General features: G+C 51.2%; 1 protein-coding gene across 1 annotated transcript in view; it reads left to right on the top strand.

Moving 5' to 3' along the window:
- The window catches only part of COL13A1 (collagen type XIII alpha 1 chain), an 88,401-nt gene extending 65,747 nt beyond the window's left edge, over positions 1–22,654 (top strand). The window contains exons 28-36 of the mRNA XM_058543287.1: positions 564–605; positions 1,540–1,566; positions 2,510–2,590; positions 8,904–8,957; positions 10,173–10,226; positions 11,172–11,207; positions 16,397–16,483; positions 20,502–20,540; positions 22,217–22,654. Coding sequence (XP_058399270.1) covers positions 564–605; positions 1,540–1,566; positions 2,510–2,590; positions 8,904–8,957; positions 10,173–10,226; positions 11,172–11,207; positions 16,397–16,483; positions 20,502–20,540; positions 22,217–22,219 — 423 coding nt within the window. The 3' untranslated portion in view covers positions 22,220–22,654. The remainder of the gene's footprint in view (positions 1–563; positions 606–1,539; positions 1,567–2,509; positions 2,591–8,903; positions 8,958–10,172; positions 10,227–11,171; positions 11,208–16,396; positions 16,484–20,501; positions 20,541–22,216) is intronic.
- Positions 22,655–23,655: the final 1,001 nt, after the last annotated feature.

The following is a 23,655-nucleotide window of genomic DNA, read 5'->3' as shown; positions in this document are numbered from 1 at the left end:
AGAGACCAGCAGCCTCTGTTACAAACTTGAGGGGACTTGAGATGTATTCTTCAGAAACATCTCAGCCTCCCCCCATTCCAGATAACCAGTCTTTGCTCCTCTAAGCCAAAGGTCTCGAATTCAAATGCCTACAAGGGCCAGGCATTCAACAAATGAACATAAAGGTCCAGGTGAAATACAATAGGGAGTGATGGGGACTGGGGTAAACTGAAGATCTCGTGCCCCATGTGGAGGGGAAAGCTCTTCTTCAGCTCCAGGCAGTTGTTGCCATGCGTGAACAAGAACCTAGTGCTGCCGGGTTTTCTGGTTTTTCAAGAAAACGTGGAAGCATAGCTGTTTTGGGGGCATTTCCTGGCAATGGTTTTTTTTTTTCAACATTGTGCAAGCTAATGAGTTGCTATGAATTTCTGACCTGTTCTAAGCCTTCTTTTGGAGACTGTGTGCTAGGCAGTTCTGTCTTCCTCTGGTTTTGCAGTCCCCAGCTGGACCCCAGGCCATGTGAAAAGGGAGGGCCCCTTAGAGTGTAACAGAGGATGGGCTAACCATCTCCCTTTGGCTTCTAGGTTTCTGGGCCACCAGGGCCAGAGGGGCCTCCCGGACCTCCGGTAAGTTTGGAGGGCTTGTCAGCATTTTGGTCCACTGGGATTAGTCCCTAACATCCCCTCCCCACAGCAGTCACTGGGCTCAGTAGGTCACGATCATCTTCTCCTCCCAGGGTAGGATTTTCTCATCCACAAACCCCTCCCTGCTCCTCCTGCCTCCCATGTTAAACAGACACCTTGGTGACACCGAGAAGCCTGGGCATTGCCCAGTTTCCTGGAAACAGTCGACTGGCCTGGCAGCCCAGGGGCTGGACCCCTGTCCTGCAGGAGTCACTCTGTCACTAAGCTCTGCCCTTTACCCTCAGACATCTGCTCCTCCCCTTCCTTCTTCCTGCTAACCAGCCAGGATGACGGCCAGGATTAAAACGGGAAGTGATCCATTTAGAACCAGCCCCTCTGGATTGGCCTTTCCACAGTTACAGTTGATGAGGCCTTTAAAAGGACCCCTTTGCACTGCACCTAGAGGGCCCTCAAGCATCAAACCAACAGATGCTGGTCCTTCCCTCTGCAGAGGTCACGGTGGCACTGTGTTGCCCATTGTCATTAGTAGAAGTAGAAGTAGTAACAATGATAGAAGCCGACATTTATTGAAACTTGCTATGTGCCAGACACTGCTCTAAGCACTTTGCACATATTAATTTCTTTAATTTTCCTGTGGTCTCTCCTAATCTTCTCTTCATGAGACTCTGGGTCAGCCATGGGGGCCACAGAGAGATTCCCTGTCAGTGCCTGGCTAGGGAAGCCTGGCTCAGACCCCACCCCAGCGAGCCCCAAGCATGGCCCCTCTTAGCGTTCCCTTCCACCTCCCCTGGGCTGGGACCCCAGCCCAGGCTCTGTGCCTGAAGCCCTTGCTCTTTTATGGTCCAACTTGTGGACAAGCAAGTTGACTTAACCAGAAATGCAGTTCTGAAGTGCCTTATTTTGATTCCAAATGCAGGGGCTCCAAGGTGTTCCTGGACCAAAGGTAAGAAGAGGTCATGTGACAGGTGCCGGGCGAGGGGTGGGAAGAGGGCCACATCCATGAGGGCAGAAAAGAGGGAAGGTGCTTCTGGGGCGGCTAGCCCAGCTGACCCCTTCCCTAAGTGGAATCATGTGACACTCCGGCCAGTGGGGTACGATCAGGACAGAATGAAGTCATATGGTCCCTTTAACGTCCATCATTGACACCTGGCGTGCTTTGCGTTTAGACTTTTCCCATCCATCAGTCGACCCTATAGAGTCACAGGTTAGATCCTTAGCAAATGATGAAATCCTTTTCCCACGTAACCTGCCCCCAGACTCTTCACTCACCCTGAAGTTCGGTGGGAGACAGAGAGTGGCATAGCTTGGTCCCTCCCGGGGACCAAGCCCACTGGACTCTGACCTGGGGCTCTCCCAGTCAACCCCCCAAAGCATTTCAAATGAATAAGGCGGCTGGAGGCTGCTGGTGTGACAACAGCCCTTGCCTCCTGCCCTGACATTCTTCAGGGGACTATTGGGCAGTATCTTCTCCCGATTACTTTGGGAGCCTTGGAGCTCCAGTGGTGGCATTTCAGGCATCTGCCAGCCAGTCTCTGCAGGGTCTCAATTTTCCTGCCATGCAAACGGTCACCTGTGCCAAAGCCTGACCTGGAACTGCCCTGTGGGTTTGTCTCCACTCTACTCATCCCTTATCCCTTTGGGGACTTCAAAGTTACCACAGGGATGCAGGGGACCCTAGCCGAGGAAGAGCCAGCCTAAGAATTCAGGCATCCTTGGAGGCCCTAGCCTGTCACCCTTGGGCCAGCCACCTCCACCTCCTCCTTCCGCCCCTCCTCTACCTGCCCCACCACCACCTCCCACCCCTGTCTCCAGGCCCCCAGGATGCAAGAATGCGTGTGGTCTGGGACATGCCTTCCTGTGATGTCCCCCCTCTCCCTTTCCTTCAGGGGGAAGCAGGACTAGATGGAGCAAAAGGAGAGAAGGGTGTCCAGGGAGAAAAAGGAGACCGAGGTCCTCTGGGATTACCCGTAAGTATCTTGGACCCAGCAAGACTGTTGTGAGGAGCCCAGCGGGCTGATCCTGATGAGGTGCTGGGCAGGCCCCCGGGAGAAGGCCACTGGAAAACTCGAGGTTCTAAAGTTCTGAGCATTCCAGAACTCCATGTGGTTTTGCTTTCCCAACTGGGCAAGACCGTGGGCTCTAATTCTCTCATTGAAGTCCTCCTCTGGGCAGGCCCTGGCCTAGGTGTGGGGGGAATTCGAAGCTGAAAAAGACGGGGTCCCCCACCCCAAGGGGCACCCAGCTGGAGAGTCAGAGGTGGCCTGACAACAGCCTCAGGCCCTAATTGTGGCTGATTAAAATCTGCCCTTACAGGGGCCAAGCTTGGAGGACTTGGGAGCGATGGGACAGTGGAGTGTTCTCCATCTCTCTCCTGTTTGCCCAGAGGGACCCCAAGAGAGCCCTGCTCTCTGCTCTTAAGCACTGGCTGCAGCAGAAAAGCTTGTAAAAAGTCAGATTCTCTGGTCCCAGCAGGCTAAGGCCACTCAGATCCTGGTTCCCCAAGATCTCTGATCTCAGTCTCCGCTCAAGACCCCAGGTCAGGGGGGTGAGCTGCTGAGAAGGCATCTGCATTTCCAGATGTGGGGCCTGGCCTAGGGAAATCCTTTGCCCCAAGCTCCCGTGGGCTGATGGCCTCATCACTGCCTCACCTGTGTCTAGGTGATCGAATCCCAACACCCATCCTGGAGCCCTGGGCTCCAACCTCCCTCGCCCCCCAGTGAGATTGGCACTCCTTTTGGTTTGCTTTTCAAGATCCGGAAGGGACTTGAGCGATCCATCTAATCATTTTACTGATTGGCCCAGAGAAGGCAGTGAGTGACTTGAGGTCACATATGAAGTCAGTGGCTGGGCCAGGCCAGAGGCTGCTCCTCCACTGAGGCCACGGCCTCAAAAAGGGGCTCTTTCCAGCCACTGGGGCTTCCTCTGTCCTGGGCACAAGGCCAATTCCCACCCCAGGAAGCCGTAAAGAGCAGGGGAACAATGGGAAGCCCAATTACCCCAGCTTGGCAGAGCCTGAAGGTCTGGTTAATGTAATCGCAACAACCAAACAGCTAGAGCTAAAGGTATGATTACAGCCTCGTTAGTGCATCAAATGCAGGAATATTGCCGGAGCTGATTCACTTGACAGACTACAGAACACTGATGACTTTCGCAGACATTTTCCCATGTCTTAAGCTGTGTCCAGAATGATTAAGTGCTCCTTACTATTAAAGAGACTTCCTGCCCCCACTCAACCACAACTCTCTCCACGTCCACCTTCATGGCCCCAACAACCCTAGTGAACACCGGAGAATTCAGTCAGGGGTTGAAAAGGAAATGGCATGGAGACCAAACAGGTAATATAAACAGAAAAAGTGCCAGAGGAAAGACAAAGTACCCAGTCTATCTTTAATTTTTCAACTTTTTTTAGAGACATGGCTATAGAGAAATACTTTTGCTATCTTAAGAAAATAACAGAGCAAGCATATTCATAAATGGCAACTAACATGGACTTCAGGGACACAATAGGGAGTGGTGGGGACTATGGTACACTGGGGACCATGTGTCCCTTCTTTAAGAGACCAGCCCCTTCTCAGTTCAGCTGACTGTCGCCTTGGGGGAACGAGGGTCCAGTATTTCTGAAAAATTTCAAATTTTTCAAAAGCAGTTGGACATCTGGTGTTTTACATGAAATCTTTCCCATTTTCTAACATTAAATCAAAATTACTTGCAATGCTATAGACCACACAAAATATGTCAGTGGCCCACATATGGGCTGAAGACCTCCAGTTCATGCCCTCTGCTCCAGATAACCCAGTATACTGCTACATAGACAAAGTTTGTGGATATTTAGCAAAAGTTCTAATTTTAGGCTTCACCTCAATATTTTATTCCATATAGTAGCAACCTGTTTTTCTAGGCATATCCTACTGAGGTCCTATTTGCCCTACAAAAGTGGTTCTCAACCCTGGCTGCACAGGTAGTCACCTGCAGCCTTTCAAACATGCCATTACCCCAGCCTCCTTGTTGGAGACTCTGGTTAAATTGGGCTGGGGTGGGCACAGGCATCTGTATTATTTTACATCACCCCTGTAAAATTCTGATGTTGCAGCCAGGGTTGAGAACCACAGCTATGTAGACTATGAGTCAAGATTGTCCCAGAATTACGTGGTCCTACACCTGAGAAGCGAGGCCCTGTAGGATTCTGCTACCTAACACACTTTCCCCAGGAGGAAGCAGCTCCCTGCCCTCCCTTTCCTGGAGGCATTGCCCCACCTTTCAAATCCTGAGGCCTAAGCTCATTTCTGAGGCTCAGTTGGAAGCACTTTTCAAAAACTCAGTCCTTACCTGGCCAGAGTGCCCCCGCTGCCTTCTCCCTGGTTTGTCACATTGGAATCATTAGATAATTTCCCCCTGGTTCTCCTGGTGAGTCACAGGGGCAGCTTCATAGCCCAGCATTGGAGCAAGAGTTCCCATTCCCACTGCATAGAACAGGATGCTGCATATGGTGTGGGTCTTAATAGCATCCTGCCTGCCAGCCAGTTTACTCCAAGGGATACAAGGCCTGAGACCTCTGTCCCAGTCAGCTGCCCCCAAAGCCTTTTCCTATAACAGAGCCCTTGTCTGGGATAATATAAATGGATTGAGTTTGTGTTGACCTTCGAAAACTGTGAAGTGCCAGACAGATGTCAGGCATCATTAGGATTATCATTCAAGGGCCAACTCTTCTCACCCAGCTGAAGTGGAAGTAGGCCAGCTTCTACCCGGGTTTCAAAACCAGGTGCTCTAAGTCACTTCTGATCCTCTTGGGTTTCCCCAATGTGGCCTAGTCTCAACAGCTGTGCAAAAGAGATTAGAAAGACCACCCTCACCAGGGCCCCACCTCCATATAGGCTTGTTCCTCCCCAGTGAGACTAGTCCCGGGAAGAGTGTGCCAGCTCTGGTTCCAGACACCTCTCCATGAGTTCACTTTCTGTATCCCTTTCCCTGGAGCACTGCAACCCCTTGGGAGAGGGACTTGTGAGAAGGGATAAAAGGAGGGCACAGAGGATCAGAACGGCCATCTGCACTGATCTCAACCTAGCCTGCTCAGCAGTTGGCCACACTGCATTCAGTGTCTCCATGTTTTTGTTGGTTTCCATGTGAATACCATCACCTGTCCTCCTAAGCTTATTTCTCCCGTTTTGTTTGATTACCAGCATTTATGTCTGTCCAGAGTCACTGCTTCACTCACCTCTTCCCTCCCCGGTCCCTTTTTCTCCCTCCCGTTCCTCCCTTCCCCTTCTTTTGGTCAAACTGTTCCCTTCGTCCAGGGAGCTTCAGGTTTGGACGGCAGGCCTGGGCCACCGGTGAGTGTCACTTCTCCATTATCTCTCACCCTGCCCCACCCCACCCCCAGCCTGTGTTCCCTCTCGTCTGTCCCGCTGTGGCCTCGTTTTCCCAGTGAGTCATGCCTTATCCCACCACTGACACCAGAATGGTACCAACTGTGCTCAGTTCAGAAGTGCTTATTCAGGCCTCTTGACCAAAGACAGCTGGCCTTCCTCTGAATTCCTCTGTCCATAGTATGCACTCAAGGTCCTCAAATCTGAATTTCCACACTGCTGGGCATGGGGAAGGAGGCCACTCCAGCAGCACAGACTCTGTTCCTAAAGGAATGCTGAGTTCAGCCTAGGAGCCCAGCCCTAGAGGTTTGATCCATGACACATCCCCAGCAAACACAACAGTGTCTGTATGTGCCCGTCATGCTGTGTTGTCTTCCTGCTCTGTTCATTTCCTGTCTGCCCATGAGGGCTTCCTAGTCCTGTGCAGCCACCAATCTGGCGTATAGGGGGGTGGGGACAGATTGAAAGGTGAGGGCAGGTGTAGCATTTAGGATCACACAGGCCAATCCCAGCTCTGTGTTCTGTGGACATGTCACAACCACGCCTTTCACTTCCTGTGGTGTCACAGCTGCCCTGCACCCCAACAGATGGGTTTATACAAAGCAAAGGAGGGACGCTGGGTCCCCTCTTTATCCATTCTTCCTGATTCCAGAAAACAGGCTACTCATGACTAAGAAGCACCTGGCCTTCTTCTTGTGAGAAACAACTAAAGCATCATAAACAACGCCCCCCCTCCACCTTCCAGTCCTTACCACCGCGTGGGCCTGCAGGGTGGTGGCGTTCCTGATGGAAGCCTGTCACCTTCCCGTGGTGTAGGGATCACTGACCGTCAAGGGCCAGGAGGCTGCACCCCCCTGCTCCGGAGCCGTAACCAGAGCTATACATGTGCCCAGCCCCTTCCAGCCAGTGAGCCCCAGCTCTGCCCTTTCAGGACAATCCTGAGGCCACAGATGCAAGATCTGCTTAGAAGACGAGGCTCTAACGAGCTGGCTAGAGTGACACAGGAAAGACGAGGGCTTGCAGAGGGGTTCCTGTGTGGAGGGGAGGACATGCACATGGGGCAGAGGGAGGTGTCAAAGCACAATGGCAGCAGGGTTCCTGTGGCCTGGAGGTGGGCCTCAGAACTGACCCCAACAGAAGCCTGGAGCTTGGAGAGGGGGAAGACCAACAGTGACTCCACTCGGAGGCTCGTCCTATTGCCGGCCTGTTCTGAGCCCTCATAAAGAAGAGGAGGTGACATGGCTTGCCCAAGAAGACATCTTTTCTGAGCCCCTCCCCCCATGCATTTATGGAGTTGATGCTATAGACTCTCACATACAGAGAATATACCCATTTTCCAGGCATTATTTTGGCTTTGCTTCTCCATCACAGGGCCTCCCTTTCCCTCCTCCTAGCACCTAGCACACCTGTCTCAGGTGGCTAGTCAGGGCTGGGGGATGATCTGTAGCTGGAATCAGAGAAACAAGACTGTCCTCTCAACTACTTGGTCCATTCATGTTGGACAGAGGGGAGCAGTGCAAATTCATATATTCTGTCCCCTTTGGACCTGAGGTTTTATTTTTCTCGTAAGAGCAAGATCACAACCTTAAAGGAAAATGTTTATGGGAAGAATAGTACTGCTCTGCCAATACTAACATTTACTGGGCACTTCCTAGGCGTCAGGCCCAATGCCAAATGCGTGACACGCATTCATCCATTTTAACCCCACAGCGGCCTAGGAGGCAGACATTCATTTTCATCCCCATTTTACAGGTGGGAAAGCTGACCCTCAGAGAGGCCAAGAAACTTCTCCCATATCACAGAGTTTATAGCCCTCAAGGCAGGACTAGAATGTGGCCAGCACCTCTGGAGTGCCGTTGTGAACCATCACCCTGATCTGGCTCATTCATTTTTGACGTTCTTGTGTCCCAGACACCCACAGCTTTCCTTTTTTTTCTGGTGGTAGCAAAGGGGGCACGAGAACGTTTCATTGTTCTTTTTTTTTTCTCACGTAAAGGAAATCAGCATTTCCCCACTTGCTCCTGCCCCGCCTTTCACAGCTGTACCCGGAGCGCCACCGGGAACTGCCCACGGGCCCAGCCCCGTGTCCTCATGTCCTCGTCTGAGCAGGAAATAGAAACACTGAAGCAGAGCAATAGGAAGCTCTGAAATACAGACTCCATGTCATTGGGCTGTAGATTGGGAACCTGGGGAGGATGTGTAATTGTGCCACTCCATCTCTAAGCAACACAGCTCCTGTCACCCCAGCTGCCCCAACGCCCCTCCCACCCCAATCCCCCACAGCCCTGAGTCAGGAGTGCTTATGGCACACCTCCCTGCCAGGCCAGTGTCAGCAGCTCTCCAAGGCATACTAACTCACTCTCCAGTCCAGCCTGTTCCGTAGGGCCTGGAAGCGAGGACAGAAGGCCCAGCCAGAGGCTGAAGGCTGGGGCCAGGCAGCGATGGTGGTAGATGGGGTGGGCGGTGGCTTATGACCCTCCCACGCCTGCCTCTGTGTGTGCGTCTGCATTGGTCTCTGTGGCATGAAGACCCTCCCGCTGCATGTGGAGCTGTGACAGCAAAAGGGTGCCAGCCCCCAGCCCCTCAACCCTGGGATGGCGTCAACTCCCTCCAAAGCGCTTCTGGGAGCAAGATAAGCAACTGCTCTCCTACCGTTTTCAGCCTTGGCAAGCTTGGTTGTGAAGCAGAAGGGTTTCCTTCTTCAAATCTGGCTCTGAGGAAGGGGGAGGCTCTCTCTCCCTGAGGACCCCAAACCCAAACAGGAACGCAGCCCAGTCGAATGACTGCTCTGAACAAGCCTGGCCTCGCCAACCCTGAAAACTGGGCCTCTGGACTTGCTCATCTCCAGGCGTCGGGCGGGGCTCCCAGGGCTCCCTCAGCGTCAGGACCCTCATCTCTGCTTTCTTTCACTCCCCAGGGTACTCCAGGACCAATTGGAGTTCCAGGCCCAGCGGGACCAAAGGGCGAGAGGGTGAGTGCTCAGGGAGCTGGGGGCCTGGGCGACCCGGGAGAGGGAACCGGCCACCCCTCCTCAGCCTCAGGTCCTCAGCCCTGGTGCCTGTGACCCACGGGGTCACCATGTCAGCCTCAGCCCTCATCCGTTCCTCCTAGACCAGCAAGCACCTCCATCCATCTCCACTGCTGATCCTCGCGGCAGCCAGTGGGGGAGCCGGGCAGGCTTGGGGGGCTCACTTTGTAGCCACGAGTGGACAGAGACTTGGAGAGCTTCCTCCACTCAGCCTCTGTCACCTGGCGTCAGTCACAGGCTCCATCTGGCAAGGCCCCAGGGGCTGTTGGGGCCAGACATGCCTAAACTTTGTGTAATGATTTAGAGACAGCACGGAGAGAATGCCAGGTGGTTTTAAAAAATCTTGGGGACACCAAGAAGTCAGGAGGCCGGGGCGTTAGGCCGGTTCCCACAGCCGCGCTGTGGGCGTGTGCAAGGCGAGGGTGGAGGGCTTGGCTCAGAGGAGGCAGGAGAGCTGCGTGTCCTCTCCACATCGGCTCTTCCCAGCCAGGCCCCAGTTTCCACAGGTTCAGGGCGTGGGATGGGAGGGCCGGCTCGGGCGCTGGACCTCTGAGTGGGCATCCGTTGAGCTCTCTGCCTGCGTAAGCAGCAATCCCCCTCTCGCTGTCCGCCCACCTTGCCGACTCCGCCCAGAGGAGGCTCTATCCCCCTTGCTCTCATACCACACAGCTGAGGGTGGGGAGGGTGGGGAATGCTGAAGATGGTGGGGAGGGTGGGGGGCATAGGCTTCCCTGAGATCGCCAGCCACTTAGGAAACCAGGATGGCAGCTCTGAGGGCTGACACTTGCAGCTTCTAGGAAGAAATCAAAGCTCTCTTTCTCTTCCCTGTCTCTCTTCCTTGTCCATGCCCATTTCCTGCTCCTTGTTCTCTTCCACTGCTTCTGCGTCCAGCCAGCCAGTACCCCCAGGACACTGCCCAGGCCTTCCGGAGGGTCTTAGGGGATAGGCTGTGCTGGAGGGAGAGTGAAGGGGTCTTCCAAGCCCCCTCCCCAGGTCAGAGTCCACACTGGTCACCCCACCCTCTGCTCAGCCCTTGCTTCCTGGAGGGCTCTTCAAGGGGACTGGAGAAGTTTCCCGGGTTTTATACAAAAACAGAAAATGGTTGATGGAAAGTTGTTACCACGTCAAGGAGGGCTCATGGGTTTCCTTCTGTTTCAGGGCAGCAAAGGTGACCCTGGAATGACAGGACCAACGGGAGCAGCTGGGCTTCCTGTAAGTCTCATGGGATCAGAGGTTTCTCTTCACCCGCCCCCGCCCCCCAACAGAAGCACTGTCAAAACAGAATACCCAGAGCCTGGAGCGAAAAATCTAGGGCCAAGTGAGAATTCTCATTTCTATGACAGAAGAAGCTGCCAATAGCCAACTGGTCTACCACGCTACACCTGCCCTGCTGGGCACCGCTCGAGGAAACCATGCCCCTGCTGGGGGACCTGGTCCTCAGCTGTGTGGCCCATCTGATGGGACGCAGCAAACACATCATGAGCCTGCTCCACCGCAAGCCTCTGAGTTCCATGCAGCGGGGGGTCTCACAGATGGATGTGCCGTGGCCCCTGCCCTCACGGAGGGGCAGAATCAAATCCAGATCACTCTGATGCAAGAAGGAGACGCTTTATGAGAGGAGAAGCTTTCCCAAGGGCCTGGCTTTCCATTTGCAGCAGATTTTCCCATTGCTTGGTTATAAAAGTTGATTGCCTGAGAGAGCCAGCACTTTTGTCTCCCACCACTTGAAGGTTGTACTTCTGTTCACCAGTTCCATGCTCCGCTTTGCTCTGGCTAAGCAGACAACTCCGCTAGTCTTTGCTCATTCCCCTAGCTGGAGACATGGAGAGCAGCTTGCACGCCCAAACCGTGTCCTCAGCACCCACCACTCCTCAGCATGAGTGATCTACAAGAACACAGCCACAGGCCAGTGCATTGGCTACAGAGCGAGAAAACCAGAACCGTGTTCTTGGCTTGGCCCGTAACTCATGATTTCTCTCTAGGTCAAGTTCCTTGAGCAGCTTTCTCCTTCGTCCTCCTTCTGTAAAATGGGGATAATTAAACTTGTCTCCGATGAATTAGGCATCAGTGAAGAGCTTTATGAGGCTGGAAGGAAGGACCGTATGGCCGTCCTGTGTGTTCTCATTAACATGTCTTCATTTCTCTGATTTACTGCAGGGTTTACATGGACCACCCGGGGACAAAGGAAACCGGGTGAGTCTGAACCCCTCACTTTGGCTCTGGTTACTAATGTCTTCATGATGTGGTGGAATGATCAATTGGCGATTCCTGACCCAACATGGCAAATACAGTTTTTCCTGATAAATCGTCCTAAATTAAAAGGCATTATAATGAGGGGCTTAATCCATGGCGTGCAGGGAGCCTGGGGCCTTGTCCTGAAATTGAAGCATGTATTTTTCCTCATGACAAGGGGAGACTGAATCCCACAGTGACCATCAGATTAGCATTGCCATCCAGTAACAGGAGTCACGTGCCCAGCTCTCCCTGTGTTGCCCTGATAATGGGCCCCTAAATGATATTTTTAAATCCATCATTACCTAGTCCTAGCCTTCTGAAATTAGTTTCACCAGGCATTCTAGGCTACTGGTGAGAGAGAAAATAAATTTCATTGCCAAGAACAAGCAGACAGCTATTGCAAGCAGCCAATCCTTTAAAAAGAATCGTAGCCATTATTTCTCTTGGAAGGAGTCGGCAAGACTAGGAAACGAATTGTGCCTTCTGAGGCTCCTTGCTCTCCCTTTGGTTTCTGCCGTCTTCACCAGGACACAGTTATTGAATGTCCACAGCACTCCTCACCATGTGATGGTATATGACGCATGCCATGTATGTGACACATGACACATTTGGGCCCAGCAGGCATCATTTAACTACATCTAACCAAGATATGACCGTTGGGTTCCTTTCTAGAATGTCTCATCTGCTGCTTCATCACAGTGGTCCTCAGAGTGTGACGCACACCCCCTAGAGGCCCAGGAGTGTCTTCTAGTGGGTCACGATATCCAAGGGTCTTAGAGGTAGAAGAGAAGGAGTGGGGAGAACAGATGGAGAAACAAGGCCCAGAACGATGATAAGATATTCTGGGTTCCCACAGAGTGTTAGAGGCAGAGCGGGTGGCTTCTGGAACCCAGGCTTCTAGAACACTGATAACCGTGTCCATGAATAGAAATTGCCAGAATCTGTATGCTTATGTCTGGCACCAATTCCAGTCTCTTCAATTTAAGATGTATTTATTGAGCACTTCTCTATCCTTAAATTCTCCTTTCTGGAAGCTGGTCAAAAGCAACTCAATTTGTCCCATATATTCTGTAAACAAAAAGAAGCAGGCAGAGCCACCCCTCCTAGACCGTCCATGGGAAGACCAAGTCTAGAAACCACTGGGGGAAACAGACCTACTTCCAGAGCTGCGCCAGCCTGTTAAGGCAGACTGGGAAGCCTGCCTTCTTTACTGTGGCATCAAAGAATTTAGGCCACTAAAAAGTTGATCATTCCACCTCTTAGTTGGCATACTAACCTCCTTTCTAACTTATTTCCAAAGTGTTCTGACTTTATTATATTCAATTCATACTTTTTAAACCTGTTTCTTAAGACTTTTTCAGTTGGCTTGAGGCACTGAGCCATTTGAAGGCTGCAAAGCCAGTTCTTGGAGTAACGGTGACTGTGTGGCTCTAGAGGTGGAGGCAGGGCAGGCCGATGCCCTTGTCACCCATGGAGGGGAGGTGAGGAGCTGGAGGCTCTGATGTCTAAGGAACCGAGGTCATTGAACGAGCCAGGAAGACCTCAGGAATCAGTGGGAAATATTTCTTCTCCACTTCCCCTTTCTAAGGTTTTACACACTTTCCCCCATCCCATATATAAATTAGCAATGTATCTCTTAGTAAAAGTCAAGTCCAGAAAACAGTCAAGTTGTATGAACTTTCTTTGAAGCCATAAGACCATATTGATTTATTCCAAAAAGCAGGTTTCTGGATCATGCAAGAGATTTGACTCTCAGGATGCCAGAAAGTCCTGGAAGAGTACCCCCAACATCTCCCCTCGTCATTCAGACCTCTTTAACCACCAGCCCTAACAGCACTTTTAGGGGGTGATGTGAGGGCTTGGTAATAAAGCCTCCAAAACAAAGGAACGTCCGAGCAGTGTCAGCACTTTGCCGTGGACAGTTTTTCTGATGCCTGCAAGCTCAGAATACTGACACTCTGGACACGGTCAAAGGCCGAGGGGCCTACACGACATTCTGGTTAGAAGCTTCATTGTTGCTTGTGAAGGTGAAGCTGGAGATGTGCAAACCCCCCACACCCGGTGGCTGCCGAGAGCACTCCCAGACTTTGCCCCACCTCATGCCTGGGGGCCCCCATCAGAGGGGCTCCAGTGGGTCCACCACAAGCCTATATTGTTCTATCTTAACAGTGAGCCAAGACAACCTTAAAATGATGCTTCTTCATGTCCCACCGAAGGATGGCCGTGGAGCCTTTTTCCTGTCCATGGAAGGACGAAGCTCCCCGTAGTGGTGGGCAAGGCCCAGAGCCCAAAACAGGCAGCTCTCTAAGGGGACACACATGCCAGTGGAAAGAATGTTCTGCCCTTGTCATTAAGGGCTCTCCCTTGTCCCTTAGCAGCTCTGTGAGTTTGGTCCAGGAGCCACTTTTAGGATGAATAAATTGGCCAAAGAATAAAGGGTGGCAAGAATTTAGCAATTTGGGCATCAGGAAAATTGGGTGTTACCGTGGAGCTGCCTGCAAGCCAGCCAACTGAGAGGTCTGAGTGCATGCAGTGAGGCCGCTGTCGCTCTCCAAGATGCGCATCTGCGGTGTGTGTGTGTGTGCACACGCATGCATGAGTGGATGTGAGTAGGTGTGCACACATGCATGTGCATGCATGTGTGTGCGTGTGTGTGTGTGTGTGTGTGTCTTGCTTCCCAGGTGCCCCTGGCTTGCTTACCTCTCCTTCCTCGCCATCTCTTTTGGCCTGGGCCTGCCTCTTCCTTCCTTTACTCCTTCCATATTCCTCCCCCCTAGATATGTTCACCCCATTATAATATCCCATGTCCCTCATCCTTTCCCCTCCACTCCCCAGCTTCAATTTATTTCCTCTAAAATCAATTTTTACACATTTATTTATTTTTTTAAAGAATCCTCTGCTGCTTAACTTTTTTTTTTTTTTAAAGATTTTATTTATTTATTTTTTTTCCCCCCAAAGCCCCAGTAGATAGTTGTATGTCATAGCTGCACATCCTTCTAGTTGCTGTATGCGGGACGCGGCCTCAGCATGGCTGGAGAAGTGGTACGTCGGTGCGCGCCTGGGATCCGAACCCTGGCTGCCAGCAGCAGAGCGCACGCACTTAACCGCTAAGCCACGGGGCCGGCCCGCTGCTCAACTTTTATTTGCCCCTTTCCCGGTAGCAGCCAGAACTCCCCTTTGTCCAGGGCCTCTTTCACCGCACTCTTTGGGGATGGATCCTCAGGGAGGATGTAGATAAAGCTACCACTCTAATGTCTTCAAAGGGCACCCAATTTAAGGCCATTTCCTGTGCCCTTAGAACAAGACACCCCCATAGTGTAAGTTACCCATTCTAAAAGTCAATACCACACAGACCCTCTGTTACCAAATCTCCAGGTAACAAGACCACACAGACCCACCCCCTGAACTTAGGAAACCGTGCTCACTTTCACACTGGCCTGGCCCAAGGGGAATGAGGGACCACACTCCTGAGAAGGTGTACCATGGGGCTTCCTCATCCCGACAGCTCCTGGTTTTGCTTGTCTACTGTTGGAGATTATTCATGCCATGATGTTCTCATTGGTGGGCGTATCTCAGAGCCAACACAATTATACCTAGTATGCATAAACATTTCCTCTTAAAGACATATCATTTTCTAAGCAAACGTGCATTTTAGGAAACTCACTAAGAACAATGCATTGGCAACTACAGAGAACCTCTGGCATCAAGAAATCTGAGTAATTTCCAAACATCCAGGGAAACATCAAAAATATTCTTACCCTTTGCCTCCCTCTAATGAACCCTGGTCCCTCCCACTACAGGAACACAGCAGACATGACACGACCACAACTCTGGCGGCAGCCTTGGCTCTTACACTAGCTAACAAGAAATGATAATAGTTATTATTCTCATTACGAGGCAGCAATCATGTACTGAGCACATACTATACACCACTATTAGGCACTTAATGTGCACAAAGACCTCACAACAAAGGTTTAAGGCCAGGGTTATTATCCACATTTTACAGGTGGAGAAACTGAGGCACGAGAGGTTCAGTAACTCCCAAAGTCACACTGCTGGTCACAGGCAGAATCTGCTCTGGCTCCAGGTGTTTGCTCTGATCAATACGCTGCCGCCTCCAAGGTCTTGTCACCTGGAGTAACACTGTGGAAGTCCCCAGGTGCGAGACAATGGGCTTCTGTGGAGGAGAAGAGCTCCCGGGAAGACTCCCCAGGGGCACGTGTGGCCCCTTTATAAGGAAACTCAGCATATGAAAATCCAAACTCAAATTCATCACAAGGAATTCCCCACAGCCCTTCTTTAGTTGGAGAGAGACATGACACATACAAAATGGATTTCAATTTAGAAAGGTGATATTTACTGAAGCTTTGCAGAAACAAATGAATTCCTTGAGCCAACATATCCAGATACAAGCAGCTGCCTATGACTTCAGACCAGGATGGACCAGAGACACACACAGAATGGGAGGACCCAACTGAGGACCTGGGGCCACCCATGAGCCCTGGAGACACACGTGTACTTGTGCACTTGTACATGCATGCAAAAGCACACACTCATACATGCCCACACTTGTATACACACACAATCATGTGTATGCACACATACACATGCAGGAGCACATACACACCATACATGCACATGCACAACCATGTATGTGCACACATTCACGTATGTCATGTTCACACACACATGTGCACACATGCCCCAGCACTCTAAACAAAATCATCTTGCCTCCTAATAGAATATCAAAGGATGAAAATCAACTGGGACAAAAGTTATCAGGCCAAATTCTTTCAAAAATGGGCCCTTAAAGAGAAGGAAGTGGGTCCCTCTGCTCATCACAGACCCACCCTGGGCTCCGTATTAGCAAAACAGGCCATCCGTATCTTCTGTCTGCATCTCCCCCCACCTCCAGATCTCAGCTCCACTGCTCCCTGCCCCTTCCCACCTGCCTTAGCCGGATTCTCAGGCTCCTAGAGGGGTGAGGTGGGTAATGACCCCGAATCCTATTGGGAGAATATCCTAATTGAGAGAATCTATTTCTCCCTCTTTAATTATTTTTTCTTTTTCTGTCGCTAACCTTAACACATGAGTGATCGTAAAGACTTGATGTTTTTTTTTTTCTTGGACTAACCCATTATTTACAGGGGGAGAGGGGGAAGAAAGGCTCCAGAGGGCCTAAGGGGGATAAGGGAGACCAAGGAGCGCCTGGACTAGATGCCCCCTGTCCATTGGTATGTTTCCATTCATCGCCTGCATTGTTCTGGCTTTTTCCTTGAGAAACAAGGAAGGCAAATACACTGAGAACCGAATGCCTACACTGATGCTACCAAAATCTGTCTGTTCATCTGGCCAGTGAAATCCTGCCTGCTGCTGGTGTTGCCCTAAAACCACAGCTGCAAGTAATTCTGAGTAAATTCCTTTCTTTTGAAGATGCAGAACAATTGGTGTGTGGGAATGGGGAAACCGTGAGGAGAGGGATTTTGGAGAGGCCTCAGCTCTCAGCTCCACGATGGCTTTGGAAGCCAGTGTAGCATTTGTGAGCCACACATTTGCCTTCTTTGTTTTGTGGCCACTTCTGTGGCCAGCAGTTCAAGCTATCAGAATCCTCACTCTGTCAGGATGCAGGACACCAAGGTTAGTGTCTCCTGAGGGCCACCTATACCCAAAACTGGGCAGAATGAGGCCAGAAAGGGAGTTTGTAATAGACAGCCTCCCAACGCCCACCAGCCATCCAGCTAAAACCTGTAGATCTGCGGACCAAAATCAGTAGACAGACACCCCCAGGAAGCCTTCCCAAAACAGCCAATAAGGACTGATTTGTGGCACATTGGCCGGCTCCTCAGGTGCCTTCACAATCCATCTGAAGGTTCTGAAAATTGTGATGCGCTAACGTTGAAGTTAATCTGTGTTTACTCCAAGTGAGTCCTTAAATGGAGAGGGGGCTGGTTGTACAGGTTTCAAAGCTCAGCTCTCCCAGAAGACAAAGAGGGCACAGAGGTTGAATTTAGTAGACGGGAATCAACAGAGATTTGGCCTCTACTTGTGGATGCCTCAAGGGTCCTGCATCCTGGCCAGGGTGGAACTGGGCCTCTCCACTCCACGGTTGGAGCTGGCCAGCCTAGACCTGAATAATCATCGTGGTTGGTTTTGTGAACAGGGACACCGAGGTTTTAAAGGAGAGAAAGGGGAGCCGGGGTTACCAGGGCTGGACGGACTGGATGCCCCGTGCCCATTGGTATGGCATCACCCTCCCTTGCCTGCATGGCCGATTTGGGCCTCCTCACGTGTGTGGTTCTTGCCTGCATGCCTCTCCACATTCCTCCTGCTCCATCCATCCATTCTCCACTTCCTGCCTCTTCACTCTATAGACACCAAGTGTCACCTGCCCCGGCTGGCCCTCGGGGGTTCCTGCCATGCCTCCCTCCTGCATGCAGAGTTTGCCAGAACATTTTCTTGGCTTCCTCCTGCAGCTGCTTCAAAAGCACATCACCTTAACGTGAGCCGTCCCTCCCACCCCAAAGCCACCTCTGGCAGCATCTGATCCTCCTTTCAGAAATGCTTCTAGACAAATCTGCCACCAGAAAGAAAACAAGGAAAGTAGATTCTCTGGACAGGTTCTTAGGACTGTGACTTCTCTGCCTTCGCATACTACAGTTAGTTTGGAAACATTGGCTGAGCACCTGGCAAAGCATTTGAATGAGATGCCTGAGTGGGCCCACATCCCTCCCCACTCCACCATCCCATGATTTGGCAGAGGACAGTTGGGCAGGCTCATAAACATGGGGTAGACTGAGGGGTTCTAGAACTGAGGCAGAGGAGGGGGCTACCCTGACTGTTCTTCCATGATGGGTCTGGGGTCGCTGCCCTGGTGACACCACCAGAACTAGGGGATGGTCCAAGATCAAGATTTTAGATCCTAAAAGGTTCATCCTTTTTGCTTAAATCCCAGAAGGCATTATAAGACCCTCCCTTGGTTTCCCTTTCTTTCATCTTTATATGGTTCACCACCAAAAAATCTGGAAGGGAATGGAAAGGTCGAGAACGTAGTTAAGGAAGAGAAGGGAGGAGATGGGGAGGCAGAGAAAGGGGAGTGACATTTATGACCCCTCTCCTAAGCATGTCCCGGCCTGAGTGGCAGCAATTCTGATCCCACCGGACCCAATCCCTCTCTAGGCAGGAACGTTCTAGGCCGTCACAGCAATGCCTTCAACTGACTGCAAGGGAAGCAGAAGATGGCACTTCATTCCAAGGCAATGGGCTTAGGAGGGTCCTGCTCTCCTAAATTTCCCCAGGAGCTTCGGAGTTAATGGAGCTATTTTTTTGCTGGTAATAGATGAGAATTCCCACCCCCACATCCCCACCTAGGGTCACACAGGAGTTATCTTTGAACAGAAGAGAAAAAGTTATAAGAAAATATGCTGTGTGATCCTGAGAGGTGACCTAGAGCCCTTTGAAGGGACCTTTGGGGACCAGGATATGCAACAAAAGGAGAAGGTAGAATAGCATGCTTCCTGCCCCTCACTGCTAAAGCCCTCAGTCGCCGCCCCCACTCCACTGCTGGCCCCGCCTCCTGAACCCAAGCATGCAGCACGCAGGCTCCTTTCTCAATCGTGGAATTTCCCAGTCCCTCCAAAGCGCCTCCATTAACCATCAGCCAGGTATCCTCTCTGCCACGTCCCTTCCACAATCTGAGCACCTTGAGTTTTGCCAGGTGCAGCCCTGGCCACCCTGCTCCTCTCTCACACATCACCATTCTCCTCTTCCTGCCCACCCTCCTCTGTCCCCTCTGCCACCATCCATGTGCCAATGGGAGTGCCACTATGGCCTGCGGAGGCTCCTCTCCCTTCCAGGGTCCGTGTGAAGTGTCGCACTGTGGCGGGCTGGGGAAGGGGGCAGAAAGTCATCATGAAGCCCTGGAATGCACCACCTCCCCCTGCAGACCCTCCCTGACCCAGAGGGGACAACAAAGGTCATCTTTATTTGACCCTTAATGCAAAGGGGCATTTTTTCCAGTAACATCCCATATCGATGTGTCCTTTGTCTATTAATTTTGCTGTGGAAGTGTACGTATCTTCCCTGTCTTGTTCCTCATTGTTGCTGTTTTCCCTGTCTCCTGCACTGTGTTATTGTGGGCATGGGGGCGGGGGAGCTATTGATCATGACTTTTAGTACAAGATAACTACACTTCTTCGGCCCTCCGGGTCCAGCCGGCTGCCCACTGAACGCCAGGTGAGAGGGTTAGGCGCCTGTCGTGGTGGATGAAGTTGGTCCAGGGCACAGGGGGCTCCCATTCAACCTCCTCGGGGCTGACCACTTGCTCTGGTCCCCTGAAACCCTGTGTCCATCTCCTTCTCTGCTCTAGAGTCTGGAATTCTAGAATCTGGGCTGCAATTCTAGTAGACATACCTGGGAACCAGATGTTTGCCCTAGTTCAGCCTTACTCTCCCCACCTGTCTCTCAAAGATCCTAGATTCCCTGCAGGTGTGCCAGAGAGACCAGGAACCAGGGCCCAACAAGACTCGGGACATCCTGAGGCTACAGGGGGCTCCATGGGTGCCACCAGCAAAGGGGACATACAGCGCACAATTGACTCGCATCCTGTCACTGCATCTTCCCCCAAATTCCCAGCAATGGCTAAGGCTATGCCATAGCCCTTGTCTCCTTGCTGAAAGCACTTCAGGGCCATTTGCAATACCCAAGAGGGTGCCTGTCCCTTTGAGCCTCCTCTTCCTCCTTATTGATCATCAGATAAGAACCGCCTAGATTTCCTCGTCCCACTGCTAAGGAAGAGAGAAAAATAAGAGAATGGGAGAACTGGTGGAGGGGGGACCCTAGCAGAAGTTTCATACGGCCACACCTTCCCCAGGCTTTACAGAGGGGAAAACTGAGGCCACCAAGCGCTAAATGATGTGCCCATGAGCACCTCGTACAGTGGAGCAGAGACCAGTGGGTCTCCCAGTTGTCCTTTCCATGGCATTCCAGTTGCCTCTGCTCGCTGACCCCACAGGCTAGGACAGCCCCTCTTGGCCTTGCACTGTGACTCCATGTGATCCTAGCCAACGGGAAGACAGGCGGACTTGCTTCCCACCTGCTTCCGAGGCTCTGCCCAGGGGTAGAGAAAAGAAATAGTAACAGGTGGGCCACATCCTAATCAGCTGCCACGATGTATGTGGCCCTTGTCCCCCTGTTCTGCCTGCTTGGTGGGCCATCCCGGAGAGTCTGAGCATCTGCCTTCCTTCCTCACTGCAGGGTGAAGACGGCTTACCCGTCCAGGGCTGCTGGAACAAGGTAAGGCTTCCCGGGGGTCTGCAGGGCCTCGGGGACACAGGTGTACTGGGGGTCCATTCTCCACAGTGTGATAAAGCATCCACAATTTCCATTCTGGGCCTTTCTGCAGATTAGGCAGCAAGACATGGGTCAAAAAGGGATGATCGCAAAGGCAGGGTGCCCGTTACGCATCCCACGCACTGCACGCACTGGGAGCACACTTAAAAATGCTTTTTAAGGCATCAGCAAACCTCAGTTTATGGAATTTCCATGTAGCCACACAGATGACATCTTTATGCTTTGTGTGGTTAATATATACAGTACCTTTCCTCCAAGGAGTTCTAGACCATGTTTTAAAATCAGTTATCATTAGCTATTCTCATAGTGTTCATATGAGGTCATTTCAGTCATACGATGACATTTATCCAGATGTAGGAAATCTAAGTTGCTTAAATTATAAACTCACATGGCTTCTACACCTCCTCATAGAGACTGCCCAGCTCACCACTCTCCCCTTCCCCTTGAACGTCAGCTGTCAGAGCTTCATGCCTCACACATGAGACCCGCAGCCCCAGCTCTTCCAGGTTCCCAGAACTCCTACCAACAATGAGTTTTCTTTTGTCCACACTTGCCTTGGCATTGCCACTATTAAAGCCATCTGACACCACAGGGCTGTGCCCTGGCATGCAGTCACACCACTCAGCCACAGCCCCCACGGTGCGGGGCTCCCCGGCCTGACCAGGGCCGTCGGTTTGCTAATGGTCCCAACTTGGTCCCTGGCAAAGGCAGCAGCTGCCATGCTGTCCCACCCACAGCCTCCCGCACCTTGCCTCCCCTCGAAGACTTCTCACCAGCCCTCCACCACGGTGATCTCGAGGTGTTGGTTCATCCTCACGAAGGGGCTGGAGACCCCAACCTGTCAAGAGTTTGTGCTTAGCTCATCCAGTCCTGTCCCAGGGACAGCACAGGCACACTCACGCTGAGATGAGTAGCTTCTCTGTGCTAAACGCTCAGAGCTCATTAGTCCACGGCACTGAGTAAAAGTAGTGAAACCACCAAGACCCCTGGCCCGGGGTGGAGTGCCTACTCACCCAGGTCCCTAGAGCACCCCTCACCAGAGAAGGAAAAGCTCAACCCTCAGGGAGATGCCTCCCCAAGGATCTCTCCCTCCAGCCAAGCCTCATCCTCTTGGTGAGCTCCCCTGGGCCTAGTTAAAGCTCCACAGACGCAGGTAAGAGCTGTGTCGGATAAGACCCCATGCCCTCCAAGAAAAAGATTTTCTTCTTCAAGGTTGCTCTGATGGTTAGGACATAGAAATGGTTAAGCTTAGCAGGGGAAGAACAGCCACTATCGAGAGCTACAATGTCTTGGAGAAGCGACTAGAGAGCCCTGTGTCGGTTGGTTCACACCATAAATTCAGTCTGGGAAGATGCAGTAATTCAACAATAGCCTGGCCTCCAAAGGCAGCATGGAGAGCAAGTGCCCTCTAGTGGCCAGGAAGGGGAGTGACTGGAGGAGGAAGCGGTTTCCCACCCTCGGGGTCTTCCGTCTCCCAGCCCGTGGTTCCCCCAACTCCGCTATCCAGAGCTCTCATCCAACCACGACAGGATCTCCCTCCTTTCCCACGAGGGAAATAAACACCCGCAGACCCCCTGACGCTAACTCTGCGTTGTTTTGTGTTTGTTTTTGTCTTACAGTGATGCCTCTAACCTGGGATTGGCCTGTGTGTGTGTTTGTACATAGAATATTTATTTTTATACAGTTTTCACTTTTTGAAAATGCCAGAAGTATGATGCATCTTACAGATTATTAAAAAGGAAAAACCTGCCTATTTTGTACAGAAAATACCAACCTCTTCCCTTTTGTTTACAAGACGTTTTGTATAAGTCTACGACTCTAATACACTTTTGTTTATGACTATGGTCATGTTTGCATGATATTTGTGCACACTTATTAGGTATTGAAGCTTAATAAATTATTGTTCCGGTGCCAAAGGGGGCCAACCAGCACTGAGGGGCTGGCTAGCTTATGTGTGATTTCATAGAAACGTGGAAGTCCGCGGTGTTTGCCAAGCTAGGTATGTCTAAGAATATTTTAAACTCTTATGGATTTTCATTATTAAAAAAGAAATGAAACATGGCAATTCACGATCCTGATTAATCATTAGATTAAATGCATTCTTTCGTGTGAAAGCAGGAAGTTCCAGAAGCAGGGGTTCTCAGAAGTATAATGTTTTGTAATGTTACATCCAACAGAGGGAGGGAGGGGACTGTATGAAGCAACGTCTTTTGTAACATGTCCCAAGTTCATTACCGTGCCATTTGAGCATTTAAGGTTCAGTTTTGCTGAATCCCCCCAGGGCCCCCAGGGTTACAAAGGGCTATTTGCTACTGCTTTTGTTTTTTTGGTGGTTTTTTGTTTTTCTGCCTTTTGAGCTGCAGTCACTAGTAACAGCTACTGCTGGTCGTTCATGTGACATGGATTTGCAAGGTCCACTCACAGCTAGCAGTTGAAAAGTTTGCCTCATTGCCATTCCACGCCAACAAAGAACATTCAAAAAAGACTCACAAATCTGCGCCAGATTTCCCGTCTGAAGTTGTTTTTATTTTTTAATAAGTAGAGTGTTATAGAGTTCTATTCATAGTACACTGCTTGGTACAGGTCTCAGACCTACTCTAAAGACTAGGTGAGTATTACCTGTGGTGCGGCGTACAGGTTTATGGTAAGATGTTTTACAACATAAATCGGTGCCTCTAAAGGGCTTGAAAATAGCAAACGGCTCAGGTAAATGCCTCCCTGGTTTTATTTACATTTTAATTTTTCTTAACATATCCTTTCTCCCTAGACAGTACAATGGCAAACTTAAACTCAGACTCCGCCCACACACAGTCACACGCACTCTAAATTAGGAGCTCCACATTCGTGAGCCCCCTGCCACACTGTGTTCCTGGAACCACGTGCTGCCCAGACCCGAGGGGACGGCACGGGAATTCTTACTCGAAACGTCCACTCAGACACTTTGGAAATCAGACACCTTCCTCCTCTGAGTCTTTCTTGGCTTCCTCATTTGGAGAGGGAAGCAGTCGGACTAGAGCTGATCCCTAGGGTCATTGAACAGAGCTCATCTGTCCCCTCC

Source organism: Diceros bicornis, chromosome 6, assembly GCF_020826845.1.
Source record: "Diceros bicornis minor isolate mBicDic1 chromosome 6, mDicBic1.mat.cur, whole genome shotgun sequence".
NCBI lineage: Eukaryota > Metazoa > Chordata > Mammalia > Perissodactyla > Rhinocerotidae > Diceros > Diceros bicornis.
Note: the sequence above shows the minus strand (reverse complement) of the source record. Positions and strands in the feature narration are given on the sequence as shown.